Consider the following 24,730-nt stretch of genomic DNA (forward strand, 5'->3'; position numbering starts at 1 on the left):
ATTTTTAAATTGGAACTTTGTTACAGAGAAAAAAAATTGTTTATATAGAACTTTTGCAATGTGACATTTGTTTCTATTCTCAAAATTCGTAACTTTAGATTTTTATCAAGTTTATATCAAGCAACCTTTGCCAGTTAACGCAAACGAACGTAAAACGATCAATTAACCCTTCAACGCGCTGACCAAACTACCTCGATAACGACCCCCTGGACCCGTAATTCGAAATTGGAATTAGAAGGTATTCGGTTGTCTGCCGATAATTACAAGGGTTAAGCCTCGGACGGCGCGGCAGTATTGAGCTATAACGAATGTCTCATGCTCGATGAGAGATAGTTTCGACAGTTTGCGACACGGGGTCCCAAGCTTCAGAGAAGCATCTTAGGCTTCCAATATCGTTTTTAAGGCGCAGGGGGTAGTGAGTTACTTCATCCACGGCCGTGGGTTCGATTTCCACTACTAAAAAATATTTTTGTGACAAGCATAAGGGTGTATTTACACATTGTATGAGTATTTATATGGTAAGTAAATTGTTTATGGTAAAACAAGTCCCAATAGCACTACGCTTACGTTGGGGCTAGATGGCGATATGTGTAATGTTCTTATAAGTATGTATTTAAATTTATTCATTTATTATTGAAAAACATTTACTTAATAATAGCTACAATGAAGTTTGTAAAAGCAATCTATGCAAATTAAAATTTATTTAAATATTATTATTTTAGCACATAAAACACCTGTGTTTTAGTTCGTCGTCATCAACCCATATTCAGCTCACTGCTGAGCTCGAGTCTCTTCTTAGAATGAGAGGGGTTAGGCCAATAGTCCACCACGCTGGCCCAATGCGGATTGGCAGACTTCACACACGCAGAGAATTAAGATAATTCTCTGGTATGCAGGTTTCCTCACGATGTTTTCCTTCACCCATTGAGACACGTGATATTTAAATGCTTAAAATGCACTCAACTGAAAAGTTGGAGGTGCATGGCCCGGACCGGATTCGAACCCACACCCTCCGGAATCGGAGGCAGAGGTCATATCCATAAGTAATTGTAAACAAAATGAAGATAATGTAGATACCTACTGGTATTAATGTAATGTAGATATTATCTAGCTCGTACGTAACTACACAGTTACGGATTAGCATGCTCAATTTTTATTAATACTGAAAAGGTGTTTATTTTACGTCGCGTATAAGGTATCCTGAATGTGCTCGAAAATACTCGGACATAATCTAAATTTATTTTTAAATTAGATTAATTGTTTAATATTATTATTATTTATACCCACTATAATACAATTCATATTAAAACAATATACTTTACCCTTGCATAGAAAGTATAGTTGGTTACATAAAAACTGTACGATATAGATAAGCACAAATAAATCGGAATTACAAGATGGCGTCGCCATTAGACCGCTTTACCTGTCAGCTGACGCCGTTTATTGTGCCAGCGAGCGCCGGAATGAAATTCGCTACGTCCACCCGGCGTATCTAGGAATTAATAATAGGAATAACTATCTACACATGCATAGGAAATACCTTAGTACACGTGATATGTGTGCATAAACCATCGGCATATATTGTAGGTACCTACGAATAAGCCCGATGATCACTGTCAATCCTTCTGCTCACGGAATTATATTAAATCTTGCCAAATAATCACTTCCCGCTTAGAATTTAGAACAATTTTTGTGCGCCATGAAACGTAAATGTAGTCTATTTATTATATTATTACATTAATTAACGTTAATGATAATTACCGGCTTAATTTGTGTTCGTCAAGGCACAGGAGTGTACCACCTACTTCCAAATTCAAGGCAGATATCTTTTGCGGAAAATTTCTTAGAAGAAAGAACAACTCAGTCTCATATTACGACCAAGGATTTAAACCCAGGACCTCGTGATTCGAAACCACACAGACTAACCACTGGACTAACGGTATATTGTTTACTGATCTATTGGTACTATCGTTCAATATACGCCGGAAGTGTCAGTATATAATGACAGAGATAACCCAATTCCTGTGCTTGTTTTGCTGACATGAGAACTTATACGCTCTAGCCATCGAGTCGATTCCCTGGCCGCCATTGTATTTGGTTTCCAGCTATTTGAATTTGACAAGATGGGTAGCGAAGCGAACTTGGCAAATTCGATCGAAATGTCCGCCCGAATTAGCAAGGTAAATTACTTGACCGTTCGCTATTATTCAGACGTCACTTTCGACAGGATAACTACAGACAAATAAAATTAACTGCCAGTGAAATCATCCGACAAAATCTTTGGCGATAGTGTATGCCTTGATGTAATGCAACATGAGAGCCTCCGTGGCGCAGTAGTACAATTAATAGATTTACAAGACGGAGGTCCTGGGTTTGATCCCCAGCTGAGCCCATTGAGGTTTTCTTAATTGGTCCAGGTTTGGCTGGTGGGCTTCGGCCGTGGCTAGTTAGCACCCTACCAGCAAAGACGTACCGCCAAGCGATTTAGCGTTTCAGTACGATGTCGTGGAGAAACCGAAAGGGATGGTGGATTTTCATCCTCCTCCTAACAAGTTAGCCCGCTTATCTTAGATTGCATCATCACTTACCATCAGGTGAGATTAGTCAAGGGCTAACTTGTAAAAAAACAACATTCTGAACTAGTGTTAGGATTCGATAACATTATTGGCAAAAACGAACCGCCAAGCGATTTAGAGTTCTAGTTTGCCATTTACCAGAGTCCAAGTCAGCGTGATATCTGCTGCAAACACGCGTATGTCACGTCTTGCCCTAATTCTCTACTAACGACTGTTGAGACAGATGAAACTAAATAAATGCTTATAAAATAGTTTTCAAAGTTATGCAAGTATCCATATTTCCCATTTGAATTCTTCTGTTTTCCAAACAAATAAACTCCCGAGTTTATAATAGCAGTAACAATAACATTACCTGGATTCTGGTTTCCCCAATTTATTCAGAAAGTTCTTTCCGCCAAATGTCAGTTCCGTTATATGCAGCATTTAGGAGCAAGGGAAGCAACGCGGGACCTCGCAATAAAAACTTCCGACCAAACTTCCACAGACTTTAATGAAATCCGACGAATTCCTCCGAGACGCGGGATGAGTGGCTCCGTACGAACTTCGACACTCCGAGTTTCGTTAACTGTTATACTTGGCCTATAGAAAACACGCAGTGTGAACAAAAGTTCGTACTGTGTTACTCCTTCACCTAGGTACGAGTAACTATAAAGCTTTTTTCTCATTAACAAGATTTGATTAGGTTTTGAACTAATCTGCTAACACACTTATTCGATACTAATACAACAATACAGCCCAGTAGATCAAGTGGTTGCCTTGTACCATGTATTCCTAGATTCCAGTCTGACACAGAATTATGATGATAATTTGTTCCTGATCAAACTCTTAGTATCAACTCAATGATAGAAGTTGATCAAGGAAGTTAATCTCCGTTACGATATCCATCTGATAGTGATGTCTAGTTAGGTAGACATACGAGTATCTGGGAGTAACTCTGTCTGAATTACGGTTAAAATAAAACTGCAAACTTTAAATAGGCACACACCTAACCACGATATCGCTTGACGTAGATATAACCAACAATGATACGCGCTTGTATAGAACACTCTGGTCACATTTGTACGTTATACCACGATCATCATTCGCCTGTATTTGTTCACTGTAAGCCATAAGCCTTTCCTAGAACGCGCCACCATACACGGCGTCGGACTATCTAGCTGGATCGTTCTACATTGCACTTTCTGGTATGTAGCCTCCATTCCAGAACACGTCTGCCCCAAAGACCATCTGTTCTGCGATAAATTGTATAAGAATTCTGACTATTTGTCCGAAATTCTCGATTCTTATACAGATAACTAATTGGTATTTAGTAACCCAACATATCGGGTAATGCATTGCCCAATAATGTCCAATTACCGAACCTTATTATCAGCAGATGATGTTCAAAACTGAGTTCAGAAAGTCGCAAGTTTCTCTCGCAGCCAATAAACTGTCTGGAGGGTGAATTATTAAGAACTGCGGGAAAACAATGAGTTTCTTTTGGCATCTTGCCAACAAACTTGTTTACATTCTTTGGGATGTTTTATTGGCTTATGTAAATTATAATAATTAAAAGACAATTCTTTACTGCATATTGGCTTGTGTTAAGGTTGTGTACGTAAAGGCAGATTGCCTCGTTGGTCCTGTGGTAAACTCATGCAGCTGATGGAGGGTCTTGGGTTCCAATCCTGGGTAATGCTATGAAATTTACAGGGATTTTTATTATTTGATAGTTAGAGATATTAAAACGTGCATCACTGCCAACTGCTATCGACTTGGCATTTGTCATTTACAGCATAGGTACTGTGTAGGACTAACTTGTCGTTATATTTTTTATGTTTTGCTTTTACGATGAGACGTTAAGTACTCTTACTAATGAAAAACTAAATATTGAAGTTGAAATGAAAATGAAAATTTTAATAGCTTTTATATTGTTCTCTAAGTTATTAAGTACGCTTTTAAAACATCTTTGAAATAAAAATGGAATTTTAAAAGTTTAATTTTTAAAATAATGGATTCGATTTAAATGGCTGCCCGCGCCCGCATAGACGTAAGTACTATTCAAAATAATATGTAGAGTAGTTAAGTTGCCTAAAGCCTTATTAAGGTACATGCCATATCCCAGAAAATAACAATTTTTTTCACGAAAAATTTCATCTTTGATGCACTCGATTTGATTTAATTTAGACCTTGAAATAAACCCATTATTAAATACACATATTGTACAATAATAATTAGAATATATATATGGATTATATATAAATAGCTCATAAATAAATAAAGAAATAAGTGCAGCTTACGTCCTTGTGGCTTAGGAAACAATTTACCCTGAACATAACTCAATCGTTATTTATTGCCGGAGAAAATTTATGATTGCAATACTTAGGTAAGCTACTTTAAGACGAGCCAATTTGTTTTCTTTAATATATAATAAACAATATCAGTTAACTTTGATATATAGGGATTATGAGCCTGCGACAGTCAGACATACTTTGTTTTGTGAAGCCTATGTTTCTCTCATAAGTTATGTATGGAGTTTCGATTGTGGGGACTGATTTGTAGCAGATTTCAAGGGTCAAGATCCTCAAATGTTCAACTATTAAAGCTCAAAACAGGCGCGTAGCTACCGCTGTATCAATGATACGGGGTCCTCGGAATACAGGCCACTTACGTGTAAATGCAAAAATTAATAAAATGTAGGTAATCCACAATCTCTTTTTTCCCTGACTAAGCGTGCGACCAAAAATTGGAACTACCTTAGGTTAAGTCACTGTGCTATTTATTTTAAGCGACCATTTTTGTCTCTTTTGTGAGAAATCCTTACCCTTAATTTGGACCCCGCAACTAATTTTGATTGCCCTTCCTAGGCACGTTACACCACTGACTCAAAATTTGAATTGGCTAGTTTTTGCAAAAAAATTAAGCTTAAAAACCATAACCTGATACGTAAAAAAGGAATCTAAAAAGAAAGAAACAAGAAAAAATTCAAATAGAAATGGAATAATGCATAGCTACAAAAATGGTCATGGTAGAGCCTTGGTCGCACTTATTATAATATACTTATCTATCATGTACTTATGCTTAAAATGGAGATTGTTCCTTGCATATTCACAGTAGGTATATATAGGTAGGTGCAAATTGGACTCTACTGTGACCAGTTTTGTAACTATGCATTTCTCTATTTCTATCCAAAACATTGTTGTTTCGTCCTTATTCGGAAGTTCTACAATCTATAGAATTTGGCATTAGATATAATTTTATTTGTGGGCAAAGTCAATAAAGATTCACATTTTCAATATTGAATTTGGCTTCCATTTCCACATTAGTTAGTGTAAATAATTGCACATTTTAAAACTGTTTGTAATAAATATTGAAAGTTATTTCCACATTTATGTTTTGATATGATAGATCGTTTTTCAAACATTACTAACATATCAACTCTAATTCTACCTCTCGCTCTCTGTTGAGTTTAAATCAACCTTTAGAGTTATTGTTTTTAGTTTATAACGTTTGTCCCACAAATACTGACTATTCGTCATCATCATCTTCCGCCGATGGACGACCACTGCTGACTAGTGGGGGGGGGGGGGGGGGGTTAAACCAACACTACGTTTTCCGATGGGTCGCCATTCTAGCGTCTTGGGACTCCAACGTCCATCAGTTCAACAAATTACGTGCCTTGCCTATTAACAAATTCTAACAGGGCAAGCTAAATAAAAGATTGTAAAAGACTTCAAATCCACTCACCGAGACTCGCCTTAACAAGCGATCTTCGCTAATCTAAATAGTAAACCCGGACTAAAGCGTAGCACAACAGATGAAATAGCCGAGAGAGCTACACAGTACTATTCCCGATGCAAATTGGATCAACAAACATCGAGGTTAAGTAAAGGTGAACGTATACAATGGGAACGCATTGGAAGTTATTGGTTCACTGCATTTATATTTTGCAAGAGATACTTTGCTGTATTAATATTCTAAGCAGTAGAGTAGCGCCCAATTCATAAAATAGAGAATAACCTAATGTAATAAATTATATTTGATCGGTTAGCAAAATCTACGTTAATATTAGAATCAGGTTTTCATGTAATTGAGATTTAATTATAGTTATTTAATTTTCTTGTTATAACCATAATATGAAATTAATCTCTTACGTTTTTGTTATATTATAGAGTGAGAGTCTGATATTGTAATAGTTTCGTAATTTTGTAAAACATGAACAGTAGTCCATGCATGTAAATAAATATGACACCAAACCGTGTATTTAGGTGGTAGGAGCTAAGAAAGGTCTAAGATCAATAAAACAATTTAGAGCTAAGCGTACTTTTTATATTTTCTTTCGAATCTTGTAATTTACTACCTCCTAAAACCGCCCTGGTCCAATTGATAGATCCTCACCTCTAAGTATGACTAGTCTATTACCTAAATTACATGAATGATGTCACCAGTTAGTTATGTTTTTATTGTTTACAAGCTAGCCCTTGACTACAATCTCACCTGATGGTAAGTGATGCTGCAATCTAAGATGGAAGCGGGCTAAATTGTTAGTTCGGTTCGGTTTCTACACGACATTATACCGGAACGCTAAATCGCTTGGCGGTACGTCTTTGTCGGTAAGATGGTAACTAGCCACGGCCGAAACCTCCCACCAGCCAGACCAGGACAAATTAAGAAAACCTCAATCGGCCTAGCCGGGGATCGAACCCAGGACATCCGTCTTGTAAATCCACCGCGCAAACCACTGCGCCACGGAGGCCGTCAAACAATTAAGAGCTAAGCGTACTTTTTATATTTTCTTTCGAATATTGTAATTTACTACCTCCTAAAACCGCCCTGGTCCAATTGATAGATCCTCACCCCAAAGTATAACTAGTCTATAGAGATGTTACCTAAATTACATGATAATGTCACCAATTGGTTTTTATTGTTAAATGAAACTTACATAAAAGTCATTTATTTTATTAATTAAGAACTAATTGCTCTGTTGTATTTCGTATCTATTGTTCTCGAGAAGTATTCAAATTAGTCAAAGGTAGACTGGATAGTACTCGTAGTGACGTAAATCCTGTGTTCCGAAGTTCGATAGCTGAAAATTAGCAAGTGAAATGTCTTGACCATTGCTACCCTGCTAGCTCCTACTAGTCCGGTGTTACAGACGGCATACAAGTTATCATTATAGTATATGCAGGTAGTGAGATTATCCGAGTTGTCTAATTGGTATAACGGGAACTGCCATCTATACAAGAGGGTCTTAATCACTGTTTGTTTAAGCACGTCTAGTAAATCTGTACAGCTAAATCCTGAGGCCTTTCGGTTCGAGTTCTGGGTCAGGTATTGAGATTTTTCTTATTTTTTGACGGCCTCTTTGGCGCAGTGGTATGCGTGGTTGATTTACAAGGACGGTCGGACGGAACGCTATTTCGCTTGGCTGTACGTCTTTGTCGATAGGGTGGTAACTACCCACGACCGAAGCCTCTTACAAGCCAGACTTGGACAAATTAAGAAAACCTCAATCGGCCTAGCCGGGGATCGTACCCAGGAACTCTTATGTTGAGGACCACAAAACTACCGACTGCGTCAGAGAGGTCGTTAAAATTCTACTTGTCTAGCGAATACCTATTACTTTCTTCCTTTTAGAAAATTCCGTGACTTGATAATTCACGTCGTATCATAATGATTTTTGGTGTCTCTAGAACTTTATGAAGCTATTACTATAATAACTCCCCAATAACAGAATATCAAGACGTGAATGGTGATATCCCTATGTGGTTGACATTCAGACGAGTCGCACCAAACGTTTTGCTTCAACGTTTCTAATCCGAACCGCTAAAGTGTGGAATGCCCTTCCGGCGTCTGTTTCCTGCCACTTACAGCTCAAAAACCTCTAAGGTAAGAGTGAATTGACATTTTCTAGGCAAGCATGTCTCATTATTGGTTTCTATCAGGTAAAATTGTTGTCAATCGCAATCCTATTGACCTTAAAAAAATATATTTGAAGCTATGGAAGTTCGGTCTTATGCCTAGTCAAAAGTTTGTACATAAAACAATTTTACAAATTACCACAGTGCGATGTAACCTTTCCATTAGGTCGGTTAAAAATACACTCACAGAGAAAAACAAAAAAAGAGCAAAGTACGGTCTTGGGAGCAATGCACTAAAATATTCTCGAGAGCATTTTCTTTGACAACGGCGTTCAATCGAACTCTCATCTCGAAGGAAAATATTTTAACTTCTTTTCCACTGTCTTCAAAAAGAGGCCATCAGTTCGATGCGCAGCTGTTTTTTTCGTTATCTTGTTGTATTTGTATAATAAAGACAAAATTAAGGTCCAATGTAATTTCTTCATAATTATTATAAAACACTAGCAGACTCAGTTAAGCTTCGCTTTGACTTTTGTGCACTTCTTTCATACTCTTACCTACCCTACTCCAACCCTACACCTACCCTACGTCTACGTTGTTGACTTGTGTGCTTACCAACGCATTTTGCAATTCATTTTTATATTATAGATACATAAAACTATAATTTATATTTAAGCTTCAATAGCTGCATGAAAAATCGGAGTCCACATAGAGAGGACATGGATTCGATCCCTGTGAACTATTTTCGTAGCCGCTCCTAGAATTATTCCTATTTAAACGGTTCACTACAAAGTCAGACTGAACTTAGAGTTCAGAACCACCATGCTGCTTTAATACTAATCGGCATGCTTAGGTTGATAATGTTTATTCTAAAACTTTTCATTCAAATCACTATCAGATATTAATGATAATAATCTTCACCAACAGTTTAACTTGCTTTCCGAAGCACCGGGTGTAACACCACCCGCTTCCCAGCTCTACGCTGGATCTGAGAGTTGCGACACAAAGCACAAAAGATCTTACGATCCGAAGCAGCATAGGCCAAGCACTGGTACAACGAGACAGCTAATCACATTATGAAAGGCGATATACAGGAAGAAATTTTTTTTAGTGCGGATATTTTTATATTTTGTACATAAACAAAATTTAATGATCACGTATTTTTTCTTTTTTTTTTTAACTCAAAAATAACAAAATTATCGTTAGCTAAAGTTATTTACTTTTGAACAGAATTTGAGGGTCACCCTATTGTGCGTTTATTTTATTTTCGTTTGATACCTAAAGGACGTCACCAGATCACTTTTAAGCTGAATATATCTGGTTTAGTAATAATATGTACATTATTTTGTTATTTTAGAGACATAAATTAAAAAAAAAAATTACATAAAATGTATCGAACTGTTTGTAGATTTATATTCTATTAATGATACAGAACCACGAAAAAAAATATCCGCACTAAAGACCGAATCACCCTGTATACGCACAGTTATAATGATAGTTGTAAAGCTAATAACGTCTCACGGCCACTAGGTTGTCCGCTATCAAATTAATTAGAGGCAACATCTATCAATCTGTCATAGCAGCCAAGCGGTCATCGCTTTGATGTTCGCCCATAATTGATCAGCCGACCAGCTCGGTGGCCTGCCATTATCATGCTTTGAGAGCTGGTAGACATTTTTGGGTAGGAAATCAGGCAAGCTAAAAACTACTTTCTCCTATACTACACTGAAAAAATAATCTATATAATATATATATCTTCTATATATTTGGCAGGTCGTAAAAGATAAGTGTTTTTCACCCTGCTTCCATAAGCCCCCCAATTTTTAAATCGCTTTGTTAGTATTTTCGTATGAAATGAATTTATGTGTCTGTTTGCAGGGTCAGCTAGGTCAGCTATACGAGTAGTCGATTCTGAGCGTGTCAACTAACTCATTCCGAAGATATCAATTTGTTTCCATTATGACGAAAACTCTGACTTTTTATTTCTATATTGTATAGTCGGCATTCTACCTAAATAATCGATTTCGTTCTTTTTTCCAACTGCAAGCAATTTTTTTTTTAACCTTTACGTTGTAAGTTGTAGTGGCTTTTTTGCAAACCTATAATTGTATACCGTAGCAAATATTTTTGCGTCATGCAAGTATCGTTACAAAGTGGCATAGACAGGTGTTGAAAAAAGACTAAAAAACTGAAAAGTATTTTCGTATGGAATATTTTTCAAAACGCCTGCTAATATTTTTTAACATGAGGCATCCGTTTTCTCTGCAAATAACAGTTTGCGCTGTGTATATCAAGTATTGTCATTAGCTTTATATGGAAAGATGATTTAAAAAACAATGATTCTACTAGTCTATCTACTATCTTATATTCTTTTTAGTTTTCTAGATTTACCTAGTAGTTTTTGCTGTGAGTTCGTTTTAGTTTATGAATGAGTCAGTAAGGACTGGGCCAATCTATATGAGACCAACTAATAGTTAGTTATATTGACCCCATTTGATTGATCCACTACAGATTAAGGCCTTTCTTAAAGAAGAAGGGATTTGGAGCTTAGACCCACGATGCTGCTCCAATGCGGCTTTTTGTTAATCGTAATGACTTGAGATTCGGATACAGGATACGTGATAGCCCAGTGGATTTGACCTCAACCTCTAATCGCACCAAAACATCGTGAGGAAACCTGCATACTAGAGAATTTTCTCAATTCTCTGCGTATGTGAAGTTTGCCAATCCGCATTGGGCCAACGTGGTGGACTATTGGCCTAACCCCTCTCATTCTGAGAGGAGACTCGAGCTCAGCAGTGAGCCGAATATGGGTTGATGAAGAATTACTTGAGATGGCTTAGCATGCTTCTTTCACTAACTTCCCAAATCCGCGCTACTGCAAACTTCAGAAAAAAAATTTCAAAATATCATTGACTCAGGACTCAAAACAGGACTTCATAATACGTATCCTCAAAGACTACTGGACTAACGAGGCAATGTTTGTTTGGCAACTGGAGACTACATTACTCTTTCAACGAAAAAATATATTTAAAACAGTGCACACTAACAGAGAAATCAATATGTTTTTTTGTCGGTCAGTCAGTTAAAAATTATCGGCATCCCGGTGAAGCACAGCCGGTGTATGGAATGCGACGTAATGACCTGGATTTTGGTGACGAAAGTCCAGTGGCCTAATTTGTCACTTGGCCCGCGCGGCCTCAGTTATGTACATGATGGATTTTAAGTTTTCAATTTCATGAAATCAGCGTTTCAGGTTTTTATGAAATTTACAATTTTTATAGTAATAGTTGAGGCAATAAGACCATAGCCTACCTGTTTATTTATTTATACAACTTTATTGCGCAAATAACAAAATACCAGTAAATTATAATAATTTAAATCACAAGTAAAAGGAAACCGAGAGCTCTGTTTTAGGGTTTCTAGGTAATCTATACAAAACGGACAGGAAATTGCAACAAAATACATAGAATAATATAAAATGATAGGCGTCAGCATCATAATTTTTGCCAGTCTAAAAAATATTAAGAATCTTTTTCTCGATTGACCAAAGATTAGTATTTATTTGATTGAAGGACACACTTCGAAGGCCATAAAGAGATCAAACAGCTCCTAGACTGCATCTAAGTTATACACAGTGATGTGCATAAGGTTTTTAACTAGAGGTATGCACTATAAGTCAAAATTAGAAAATTCCTTCTCTAACTATGTATCCTGTGGTCCAACATGGTTTTGTATTGAGTCCTTAGGTTAGGCAGTGCATTTTTGCATCTATGAAGTGCACGCCACTGCTTATACACGGGTATTGTCTAATGTGATTCTAACTCCACTGGTACCAGAATAATAGAATGAAATATGGCATGGTTCGACTGACATAAAGTTAGCGATAGTACTACCCTCGATGAGCTGATTATTCCCAAGCATTGTCAACTAGCTGTTTTTTCGTGACTTTTCTGGCTGTAAGCATAATGCGGTTTTATTTTCGTTGCTATGTGCCCTGGCTACGGCGACTCAGTCTGCGCTGGCCCTTAGTCTTAACCGGATAATTAATACTTTATCCCGTTACCTTTGTAATGGCGGAAATGTCCCTTTCTAATGAGGAATTACCAGGAATTACGAATTAATCTGCATTCGTCCCTCGATAATTACAAGGGTTTCCTGTCTTCCACAATAATTAATTAATGCCAATATCCTTGGTTCATTGATTAGCTTGTGTAGGTTCGGTCCTTGAGATCCTGGGTTCGAGACATAGCATTAGGTATGAAAATATTTTTATTTCCTAAGTTTCTCAATAACTCAAAGTTCCTGGAATTACCTACGAATATATCAATGGTGTTACATCCCCACACGTTCTGCCGTCAGTATCTACCTGATTATATTAACAACTCTTAGTGACCGATATATCACAGAGTCAAAAAAGACTTAAGAGCCTCAATAGCTCAACGGTAAAGCGTTTGGACCCATCACTGAGGGGTGGTCGTTCGATTCCCGCCCCGCTGGACTATTGTCGTACCCACTCCTAATGAAGTCTTTTCCGACTAGTCAGAGGGGAATGGGAAAATTTGGCAAATTTCACCCTAATAGCAAAATAATATATTAGACGTGGGTACGGCGGGAATCGAAGTTATAACCTCACGGTCTTTATCCGGCTACTTTACCATAGAGCTACTGAAGACTAATTAGTTTGTGGCCTCAACTGCACCCGTGTCAAATTCAGGTCAAGTGAGGTTATTGCAATAATTTTGAGCTTAAAGTTATTTGAATAGGTATTCACTTTATCTGCGGCAGTTCCGCCTCTATCGGTTGTTATATTAATGAGACACTAACGAACGGTCGGACTAATTGCGAATAGGTAACTAGAAATCATTTTTATATTCATAAAACAATTTCTTTGCTTTGCAAATGCTGTTTTTTCGATAGGTAAAATGACTTTACTATAAAAGTTAATTAAAAGTGTATTAGGAATGTTTTTTTAGATACTCGTATAGGTAATGTTCCAGCAGCAAAACCATTTTGATTGTTTTTTAGTGGTCAAAGCACTATATGACTTTACTTTACCTTAATTTATCGCTGGTTGCAGATTTGAGCGTGATGTAGGACCAATCAGGTCCTATATCAGCAGCTTTAAATTAACACCCGCTTTTAAAACATCTTAAAGAGCTCACAAAGGGATTCCGCTAATTAATGATGATTCTAATGATGATGAGTTGATCAAGTATCTAATACCCTCGCCCTAAGTCCGTCGACCCCCATTGAAGCAGCGTAGTGAATCTATGCCCCATACTTGCGCTCTCCTACAAAATGGCCGACTATCTTTTAGAGGACCTTTGTTATGGATAAATAGGCTGATTATTTATGATTATAAAATTTACAACTCCCTTTACGTATATTTAGTAAATGTCAGTGGTCATTACAGAGTCCAATATAAACTCTAAATGGAGTGTCATTTAGAGTTTATATAAAATAAAGATCTTTAAACATCCGTTACATTTTACAATCAGTTTTTGATTAAAACTCAACATCACTAATATGAATATTAGCACCGCGAGTAATAAACTCCGCATACTATAATTACATCTAATAAACCAAGTAGGTCTATAATTCTCAAAGGGTATAAGGAGAATTGCTAATACACCTGATTAATTATATCTAATTTCATCTTCAAAGTGGATTCTGTTACATCGAATGTATGTGCTATTCTATAACATCTTCTACGCCTTCAACGTTGATGCAGCGATGAATGAACATGGGAAATTAGCTTAGGTACGTGGACTTTTGATATTTTTATTTATTTGTACAATACATTATTTTACAATGAAAAAAAATAAAACTACATTCTACAAAACTAATGATTTATGTCTTAGATTAATAGGCAGGGAATTAATAATGATTGTAAGGCGTGTTTTTGCTTGCCTTGCTTGTTGTTGCTCTGGTCATTTATAACATTTAGGCAAAGAAAAGTACTTTATGTTGAGCGAGTAATCTGCATATTCTGTCAACTTTAATTAATTAATATTCTCTTATTCCTTTATTCTAGGTCTTTTATTTTATAATTATAATAAATTATAATTATAAAATAAAAGACCCAACAAATTGAGACCCTCCTCCTTTTTGAAGTTGGTTAAAAAGTTAGTTAGCATAGGTAGATTGTTCGATGAAAATATAAGCTAACACGAATTTTAATGATTTTATGCCATTTAGCAGATTAAAAACAAATGTCATGGATTAAAGACATAAAGACAATGATTAAAGAGAAAAATCAAGACATAATAATAACCAAAAGAGAACCAATTAGGTACTAATCAGTTAAGGCGATATGAGAAATTAACGACAACTTTTAATGCGAATTCTATATCGACTGCAAAGACGAACAATGATTATAGAATAACTGTAATCAATTCTATTGATTCGTGTAACCTAATCTATTATAATGAGGTAATCGAGGTCAAATATTGCTAACCTATTTATTTATCGTATGTAATAATTAATAGGAATCGAACACTCTCTGGGGATTAGTCCATCTGCTTGATCAATTAGATATTTATTGACTAGCATCACAGTACCAACATTAGCAGACAACTGTGCGTATTATATTGTGCTGTATTTGTTGCGTAATTTTATGGCTTATCTAATAAACTATAACAATAAAGTCACAATAAAATATAATTTTAAGTCACAAATAAAATTCTCACCAATTTTAGTCAAGTAACTTTTAGTCGTGTAATCAAAATTAACAACGTTTTAAGTGAAACTCGATGATTTTTTTTCTAGTGGTAACATTTTTATTTAATTATTTTACAAAAAGGAGATTTTAAGGAATATGTTCAATAAAAACTTTAAATTTTTTATCAATTTATTAATTCTTTTGTCCAAAAGTTGTCGGGCAACTTCAGCAATAAGACCTTAGCAATATTCGTACTGTGTATTGTATACTATGTTTTCTACTATTTTCTTTGTCGTTGTCTTTCTTAAGCGCAATAAAGTAATAAATAAATAATCAAATAAGGCTCTACAGGTCTGCGTAACTAATATTATTCTCCAGTTTTAATAACGCTACCAATTTCTCAACTCCGGTTTGAAAATGTGCTCTAAAAACTTCTAGAAAGAAAGAGGAGCTAAGTATTTCATAGCCCGACCCAGAGCTTTCGACTCCACATAGGTTAGCCAGCTTCTCTGACTGGTTAGTTGTAGAAGACGTATTTATAAATAACTAGCGGACGCCTGCGACTTCGTTCGCTCTTAGACCTTCAGCCCTTACAGGAAAAATGGAGTAACTTCTCCCGTTATCCCAACACGTCACTGCTCTGCTCCTATCGATCGTAGCGTGATGAAAAGTATACTATATATACCTGCCCAGAAGTATGAAGAATAATTTGTACCAAGTTTCGTTAAAATCCGTCGAGTAGTTTTTGTTTCTATATCGAACAAACATGGTTATGTCTCCCTACAGCAATGATGTTATTCTGGCTAAAGCATAACATTGCAAGGTACAATGAGATTTACCTTATGGTGACCGGACTGTACCTACATTGTTTCAGTTCCGATGAATACAAACAGCGAAGATTTTGTATGAAGACATCCGGTAGGCAAGTACTTCAGTAAACTTGGGGTTGTTTGAAGCTTTTGTTTGTCTGTAGCACTCTATGTTGTATTGTAGCTATCATTGAAATGGTCATTACAATGGGTACCTGAAATGTTTTGGTCTTTGTTACTTCGGATAATTATTTCAAAACCGATTAAGCGACGGAATAACATTTATAATATTCTTGAAGAATTTTGTACCTTTTGACCTTCAGATTTTCGAGACAACTTTTTGAATGATAATTACGAATTTCCAGTTGATTGTCTTTCATCCCGAGGTTAATCTTTTTATGAATATGAAGCTTGTAATTTAATATTATTATTTAAATATGGTATCTATATTAAAATAAGGGTTTATGTACCCTTCAAAAGCTCAAAGCATTTGTTTTGAGCTTATAGTGGAATAACTAACTCGCTTAATTGTTTTTATTTTGCTGCCCCTATTTTGTCCCATATTTGTTGTCCATGCAACCACAATGTTCCACTGGATGTATATTAGGGTATTTAGGGTACCCAAAGGTAGGTAGGTACTGCCGAACGATTTAGATTGTATGGGTAGAATGAACATGTGTCTTATAAATAATTCCGCTTCCAAAATGAGATCGCAGTGAGTTAGCTTGTCATTAAATCTATACTATATTATAAAGCTGTAGAGTTCGTTTGCTTGAATGCGCTAATCTCAGGAACTATTGGTCTGATTTAAAAAATCTTTCAGTGTTAGATAGCCCATTTATCGTGGAAGGCTTATTATATTAAGGAATATCGGTTATATATTATCCCCGTATTCTTTCGGGAACGGGAACCACGCGAGCAAAACCGCGCCGCGTCAGCTATTATAAAAATAAGGCTGGTTTATTAAATTATTAAATAGCAAGCTGCAGTACATTAGATATTTTTGAAATCCAAATACCTAATCACATTAGTCACGTTTCGCAGCATCTCTGATGGGATGTTATCGTTATTTATAGCCAGTAATTGCCTCAGGCAGCATCTGATATGCGAGGAGGATTTGAAATATATTGCGTCATACATTTCGACACACACGAAGAAAGTTTGATCTCGTGTTTTATAGTGTGTTTAAAATCTGTATGTAGATTTTACACACACTTTAACTGTTGCTTTAGTAACTTTTAATTATTATTGAATTAAACAACCCCAAGATCGATCTCGGGTTAATTCAATTATAACTGTACTTTTGTACTTGATATTTTATAACTGTGCTTCAGCAGACCTGGCAGACTTAGTGGTGGCCAGTTACCACCCTATCGCCAAGTGATTTTCAAGTGAATTTAATCAGGTAGGTCTTCTTCTTCTTCTTCTTTTCTTCCTGGGCCTTATCCGCACTTGGCCACTAAGGTTTGGCCGTTGTACGTGGGTCCCTTCGGTGCTGGTCCCCGCCGGAGTCACTCCAGCCAACCGAGCTCGCTCCAGAAGCTTAGCAGGCCGCCCAGGTCGCCGAACGCCTCATGGAGTGTTGCTGGGGATCCAATGTGTGCTGCGCGTTGTTCAGATACACCTCTGCATCTAAGCATAACATGTATCGGGGTTTCCTCTTCCTCCATGCATGCTCTGCAAAGAGGGCTGTCGGTTATACCTAGAACCGAAAGGTGTTTGTTTAGTGAACAGTGTCCTGTCATTAGTTCAGTAACAGTTTTAAGTTTGCTACGGTTTAGTTTAAGTAGTTTTGTGGTCAAACGTGAGTCGAGTCTTGGAAGAACCTGTTTTGTGTGTTTGCATTCATTAGTGTCTGCCCATGACTGATCGTGTGACATTCGTGTCTCCTTGCGGAGCCATGTTTTGTACTCACTGTAGGGTATTGGTACCATTGGAAGTGGTCCAGCAACCTTCAGTGTTGTGCCTTTGCGTGCCAGTTCGTCTGCCCTGTCATTACCTGTGTTGCCGTTGTGACCCTTCACCCATTTTAGTGTAACGTTGTTTGTTTTTGTTAAGTTGGTTAGTGCTAAATGACAGTCTGAGATAAGTTTTGAAGAGGTCGTGTGCTTTTTTAGAGCTTTTAGTACTGCCTGACTGTCACTGCAAATGTTAATGTTAAAGTTTGTTACCTTTCTTGCGTTCATTGCTATGGCCGCAATTGTGATTCCAACGCACTCCGCCTGGAAAACGGAGTTGTTCTTACCCAATGCTTGTGTGATGTTTATGTTGAATTCTGGGCAGTAGACTCCAGTACCTGTTCCTAAATTTGTTTTTGATCCATCTGTGTACACTTCTACTGTGTTCACATTCGGTCTTGTTTCCGCGTCATCTATGATGATTTTGTATTTCTTGTCCATCAGGTGTTGTTTTCCCGTTTTGTCGCATAACCACTCTAATTGTGGATGGTTTGCCTTTTCTTTCGTTAATAGGCTTGCGTGGCCTGTGTTTGTGTCTTTCCATTGCCCACTAGATTTTAGCCTGAGGGCTGTCAATACTGCTTCCTCTTTGATGCGGAGGTGAAGGGGTGGTATTCCCAGTATTACCTCTAATGCGGTTGTGGGTGTTGTACTCATGCTGCCTGTTATTGCTAGACATGCTTGCCTCTGGAACTTTTGTAGTTCTTGCTGACTTGTTATTAGGAGTGTCCTAGGCCACCAGATTACGCAGGCATAGGTCATGGAGCTTCTTACGACTGTTTCGTAGAGCCATTTCACTATGTGAGGTTTAAGGCCCCAGGTCTTCCCTATCATGCGTTTGCATTGGGTCAGGATTGTAGTTGATCTTTGGATCTTTGTTTCTATGTGTTTTTTCCAGTTCAGTTTTTGATCCATTATTACCCCTAAATATTTTACCTCAGTGGATAGATTTAGGGTTGTATTGAATAGTTTTGGTAGTCTATTGAGGTCGGGCTTCCTCTTGTTTGTGAAAAGTATCAGTTCCGTTTTCTTAGGGTTTACAGATAGTTCGTTGTCTGTGCACCATTTTTCTATTAGTTTGAGTGCATTTTGCATTATGTTGCACAGTGTGTTTTCATGTTTTCCGCTGATAAGGATTGTTATATCATCAGCGTATCCTATCGTGGTGTACCCTTTGGCGTTTAATTTCCTTATCAGGTCGTCCACCACCATGTTCCACAGGAGCGGCGATAAGACGCCACCTTGGGGGCAGCCTTTGGCCACTAGGCCGTGTGTTTTGCCGTTTATGTCTATTTGTATAATTCTTTGTTTTAGGAGTGCGTTTATCCATCTCCTCAGAGTCAGAGGCACTTTGTATCTTTCCAAGGATTGGTCTATGCTCGTAAAAGTTGTTCTGTCGAAGGCGCCTTCTATGTCAATGAAGGTCGCCAGTGTCGCCACCCTGTTTTCTAGGTTATGTTCGATTTTGCTCACTACAGCATGTAGTGCTGTTTCCGTCGATTTTCCTGTGCTGTAGGCATGTTGGTTATTGTGAAGGGGCGTTGAGCTTAGCACCCCATCGCGTAAGTATCTGTCTCCCAGCCTTTCTAGGGTTTTCAGTAGAAACGATGTTAGGCTGATTGGTCTGAAGGATCTTGGGTTTGTGTAGTCAGTCTTACCTGGTTTAGGTAGGAAAATTACTTTAACCGTTCTCCATGTTTGTGGGATGTATCTGTATGCTAGGCATGCTTTAAATAGTGCCGCTAGCAGTGGTATGAGGTGTTTTGACCCCCACTGTATGAGCGCAGGGAAGATTTCGTCCGTTCCTGGCGATTTAAAGGGGTGGAAGGAGTTAATTGCCCATTTTAACCTGTCGTTTGTGACAACGTTGTTAGCTAGGTCCCAGTCGTCATCTGTTGGTGGTGCTTGGTTTTCATCATTCCATGTTGGACTACTTATAATACTGCAGCCCGGGAAGTGTGTATCAATCAAGGTTCTACTTATTTCTTGATCTGTGTTTGTATATGTACCATCTGCTCTCTTTAGTGAGCCTAGTGTAAGTGAGTGGTCTTTTATTAAGATTTTCCTCACTTTATTTGTGTTGTCATAGGATTCGATGTTTGTGCAGAATTTCCGCCACGCTTTTGTGTCTTTCTGCCTTACGATGTGTTTGTATTCATTCTGGTTGTCTTTGAAAGAGTCCCAGTCTGTGGGTTTCCTAGTGTTTTTGGCTTTGTTGTATAATTTCCTCAAATGTTTCCTTCTGTTTTCCAGCTCTGGGCCCCACCAGCTGTGTAGTGGGGTTTGTTTCGTTGAGTGTATCTTCAGAGGGCACGCCTCTTCGAAACTGCTTCTCATTTGTTTCGTTACTTTGTCAACTAGGTTGTTTATTTCATTTGTACTGTTTAATTTTGCCAATGTCACGTTGGCTTGTGTGCCAGTTAAAAGGCGTTTGTAGGTATGTATGTTTGTCTTCCTTGGGTTTCTCCATGGGGTGTCTTGTTTTTTGTTAAGGTTTATTTCAAAGCTTATTCTGCGGTGGTCGCAGAGTGATAGCTCTTTACATACGTGCCAATTGTTTACTCTGTCTTCAATGTTGTTTGATGCAAGGGTGATATCCACAATTGTTTGGTATCTGCTTGAGACGAAGGTTGGTTCCTTGCCCCTGTTTAGAATGTTAAGATTAGTGGTTAATAGATATGAGATTAACTGCTCACCTCTCTTGTTGTTGTCTTCACTGCCCCATAGGGAGTGATGCGCGTTTGTATCCACAGCTATTATGAGGTCAATGTTGCTCTCTTCACAGTATTTGATGAGGTCCACGACCTGCTGTGGTGGTAGTTGTTCTTCTATTGGTAGGTATAGCGATGCCAGGACAAGCGGCCTGGCTGACGCCTGCGATGGTTGAGGCGTTCCATTTTGTATTCTTACTGTTGTTAGGTCTCTGTAACAGTATTGTGTTAGTAATGTCGCCGCAATGCAGCGAGGTATATATATGCATGTTCTAGGCTTTTCGCTTTGGCTGTTATAGAATAACTTACCGCTGCAGTTGCTGAGTCCGCATACAGTGTTTCTCCGGATCCACGGCTCTTGGATCAGGGCTATGGTGTCAGCGTTGACCTCCAGCTGTCGCCGTAGAGCCGCTACAGCCAGGTGTTTGTGCTGGAGGTTGGCCTGCAGCACTTGTATGGTACTGAAAATGAGATCAGTTATGGTGGGCCCCAGGGGCCCACTCTTGTAAAAGGATGTTTAAATGGCTCGTCAAGCTGTCCGAGTCATCGGAATGCACCTCCTCCGACCCTCGGCAGCCTTCCCATGGTGTCCCATCCGAGGGGGGTGGTGCACTAGGTCCGGGTGCCGCGAGGTCGGGTTCCGTGATCCTTGACCTGGGTTTATCAAGAGTTTCTGTAACAGAGGCTTCTGACTTCGTGTCAGTAGCCTCTGTTACAGTAGCTTCAGTGTCCATTTGGGGGGCAGGGGGGGGATCCCACCCTGGTGGTACCTCACTCAGTTCTTCATTTCTGAAGAACCGGAGGTAAATGGACCCTGTCATGTACGCAATCCTTCGTTCATTGGTCAGGATCGTCTTGATTTGCTCCTGAGGTATTCCTAGGACTAGGAACACTCCAGGAGGTCTACTGTTAGTTCTCTTGTAGTTATATAAAGACCATGACTTGACATCATAAGCCGGATTTTGACGGCTGAGGACACGGTGTAGTGTACCGATGTCCCCATCGTAGTCAGGCACAAAAAGTGCCGTCTTAATCCGACTTGGGATGTCGCACTGCCTTCGTATAACTACGGTGTGCTTCTCCCGTGGCGACCGCAGCCGTGGGACGACTGCATGTAACCACTGGAGTGATGGCTCGTCCTTACACCACAGTTTTAGGACGCCCTCACTTAAGAGGGCCTTTCCTGTGAAAACTGGGGCGTGTGTAAGAGGCAGACCCGGTATAGGGTCTCGGAGGCAGGTCTCAATTATCTCTTTCGAGATTTGACTTTGAATACCTGCCGCCTCTTGCGCTGTGAAATCCGTTTAATCAGGTAGGTATGTGTTAAGTAAATTTTACCATTTCCAAATTATCACACTACCATCTTCTCAGCAGAACCTACCTTCCGAACTGGTGGTAGAGTCTCAACAAATACTCAAACTTGACGTGTAATAAGTGCTTGTAAACTAAACCTATTTTTAATTGAAGAACAGGTAGTCACTTAACTCTGAGTGAAATTTCAGTCATACGTCACAAATAAATCAAGGTTCTTATTTATGGATTTAATAACACCAATTTTGAATAAACCCGGAAGGTCCTGAAATTGTTAATTACACTCTCGATCAAATCATCAATATTCTTTTTCAGTGCGCTTTCATTAGAGACCCCACTCGAGTATATTTGCAGACATTCTGCTATTCTTCCCCACTTTCACTACTTTTAAACTCAACCAATTTTCATCAAATTAATTATCTAAGAAAAACTAAATTGAAATTTCGTCATCCGTTCGGGAGCTATGGTGCCACAGACAGACAGACACGTCAAACTTATAACACCCCTCTTTTTGTGTCGGGGATTAAAATAATAAATATCAGTAACAGAAGAAACATGAACGATTCTCAGGAGATACCGGCAAGTAATCTAGATAGATTGCTACTCTCGTTCAACGGAAGCTGGGTAGTATGAATTTCAATAATTTTTCTTGAGCAAAACTGAAATATGAAAACTCAATATTTATTGTTTTAGAAAAAAACTATTGGAAGATCATAAACTACTTATAAATTATTTTTTTATATTATCTATAGTGGGAAGACCATAAACCAAATAATAAAAGTGAATTAGTAATTTGTAGTTACTTTTCGATTTTTCAGATTTTTGTAAAAAAAATATCATCGCAATAAGTACAAAAATTCAGAAAAGTTTTGGTTCTTGGAAATGACTATGACTTATTTCATTCATTTATATAATCATAATAGCCATAACCTATGGTCCTAAGCCACAATAACGCCGAAGTACCCATCTAGTTATCTACGTTAAATTCATCATTGAGTATTTATTACAAATTAAAAATTCAGTAATACTCGAACTTTTAATTTTTAATAAATATAGGTACGTGATAGCCCAGGGGATATGACCTCTGCCTTCGATTCTGAGGGCGTAGGTTCGATTCGTTTTCAGTTATGCATTTTAAGAAATTAAATATCACTTGACTTAAACGGTGAATAAGATTTGAATTTTTTTAATTCTCTACGTGTGTGAAGTCTGCCAATCCGCATTGAGTGTGGAGACCTAACCCCTCTCATTCTGAGAGGAAACTCGTGTTCTATAGTAAGCCAAATATAGAATATGGGAATTCTGAATACTCATACGTTAATTATTTAATAAACAGTAAAATATTTTGATGTGTTAAAATAAAATAGCAGCAAAAGAAAAGTTAAGTTGGTAGCTAGAGCTCGTTTGAAGGCTATTGTGGGGAAAATGAGTTCAGAATATTCCTAGTGACAATATCGGGGCTTAGTTGTGCCGTCTTGCCGGTACGAGTATCTTGCTCTATCTTTTCTTTATAAAGGCAGAAAAGTAACAAGTTACTCTTTATAAGTTGCTTCTTGACTTGCTTTGATTGCTTGAATGTATTTTACTATACAGAATTTCACTGTAATATAGGATTTTACAAGTAACTAGCAGATGCCCGCGACTCCATCCGCGTGTATTTTTGTTTTTCACAAATCCCTCGGGAACCATGGATTTTTCCGGGATAAAAAGTAGCCTATGTGTTAATACATACTATAATATATTTCAACACCAAATTTTAGCTAATTCAGTTCAGTAGTCGAGGCTTAAAACAGTAACAAACATTCATATCATAAAAATCATCAGTTTTCGCAAATCTCGGGAAACCATGGATTTTTTCGGGATAAAAAGTAGGCTATGTGTTAATCCAGAATAAAATCTATTTCCATTCCAAATTTCAGCCAAATCAGTAGTAGCAGCGTTAAAGAGTAACAAACATCCAAACATCCATACAAACTTTCGCGTTTATAATATTAGTAGGATTTGAAATTTGAAATCTGTCATGTAGAATAGTCAATAGAAGTTACTTTCAGAAAATGTAATGAAAACTTGGTAGACATTTGATGGTTTTCTGTAGAATACTACGGAATATTTTACTTAATATTAGCCAATGAACACCACATTACCTAATCACCCAAAACCGACAAAAGCTTACAAGTGCAGCACACACTTTTATTAAACAATAACTAGTAACGAAAAGCCGACCGGGTTGATTTTCTGCAACATTACTGTAAAATATTAGAAATAACAAAAAAAACAGTTTACATTTTTTGAAAAATACCAGACGTCCGCGACTTAAATTCAGTTTTTCATTTATTCCACACATACAGAACAGATACACACATAAACACCACTACCTTCCTGTTGGGTTGTAGGTTTTGTTATAAGGGATAGAGTTGGTAAGGAGGCATTATAGAAAAGTTTCAACTTTCGCAACACAACACGCAGAAATAAGTTGCGAAGTACAATCAGGCCCGGATTACGGGACGATGAAAATAAACCGACACAACAAGAGCCAACAATGGCGAGTTACGTGAATGCAAACAGGAATAAAAAATATTCCTTCCAGCATCGAGCTCGTTTGCTGGCATTGTGGGGGATCGTGGAATATTCCTGACTTCTTACTCTTAGAGCATACTGAGAACTGTTTACGGTGTTTAACGTATTTCGAAGTCTTATATGCTCTAGGCTGTGATAGCCCAGTAGGCCGTGATAGCCCAGTGGATATGACCCCTGCTTCCGATTCCGGAGGGGGTGGGTTTGAATCCGATCCGGGGCATGCACCTCCAACTTTGCTGTTGTGTGCATTTTTAGAAATTAAATAACATGTGTCTCAAACGGTG

At 37.8% G+C, this 24,730-nt stretch overlaps 1 protein-coding gene across 1 annotated transcript; it reads right to left on the reverse strand.

Annotated features, from left to right (window-relative positions):
• Positions 1 to 17,301: 17,301 nt before the first annotated feature.
• On the reverse strand, positions 17,302 to 21,856 carry LOC112045847 (uncharacterized). Its single transcript, XM_052881246.1, has 3 exons — positions 20,868 to 21,856; positions 20,544 to 20,770; positions 17,302 to 17,591 (listed from the first exon to the last, which is right to left on the reverse strand). Exons 1-3 carry the CDS (start codon positions 20,888 to 20,890, stop codon positions 17,401 to 17,403), a joined length of 441 nt encoding a protein of 146 aa, XP_052737206.1. The 5' UTR covers positions 20,891 to 21,856; the 3' UTR covers positions 17,302 to 17,400.
• Positions 21,857 to 24,730: the final 2,874 nt, after the last annotated feature.

This window comes from Bicyclus anynana, chromosome 4 (assembly GCF_947172395.1).
Source record: "Bicyclus anynana chromosome 4, ilBicAnyn1.1, whole genome shotgun sequence".
Taxonomy (NCBI): Eukaryota; Metazoa; Arthropoda; class Insecta; order Lepidoptera; family Nymphalidae; genus Bicyclus; species Bicyclus anynana.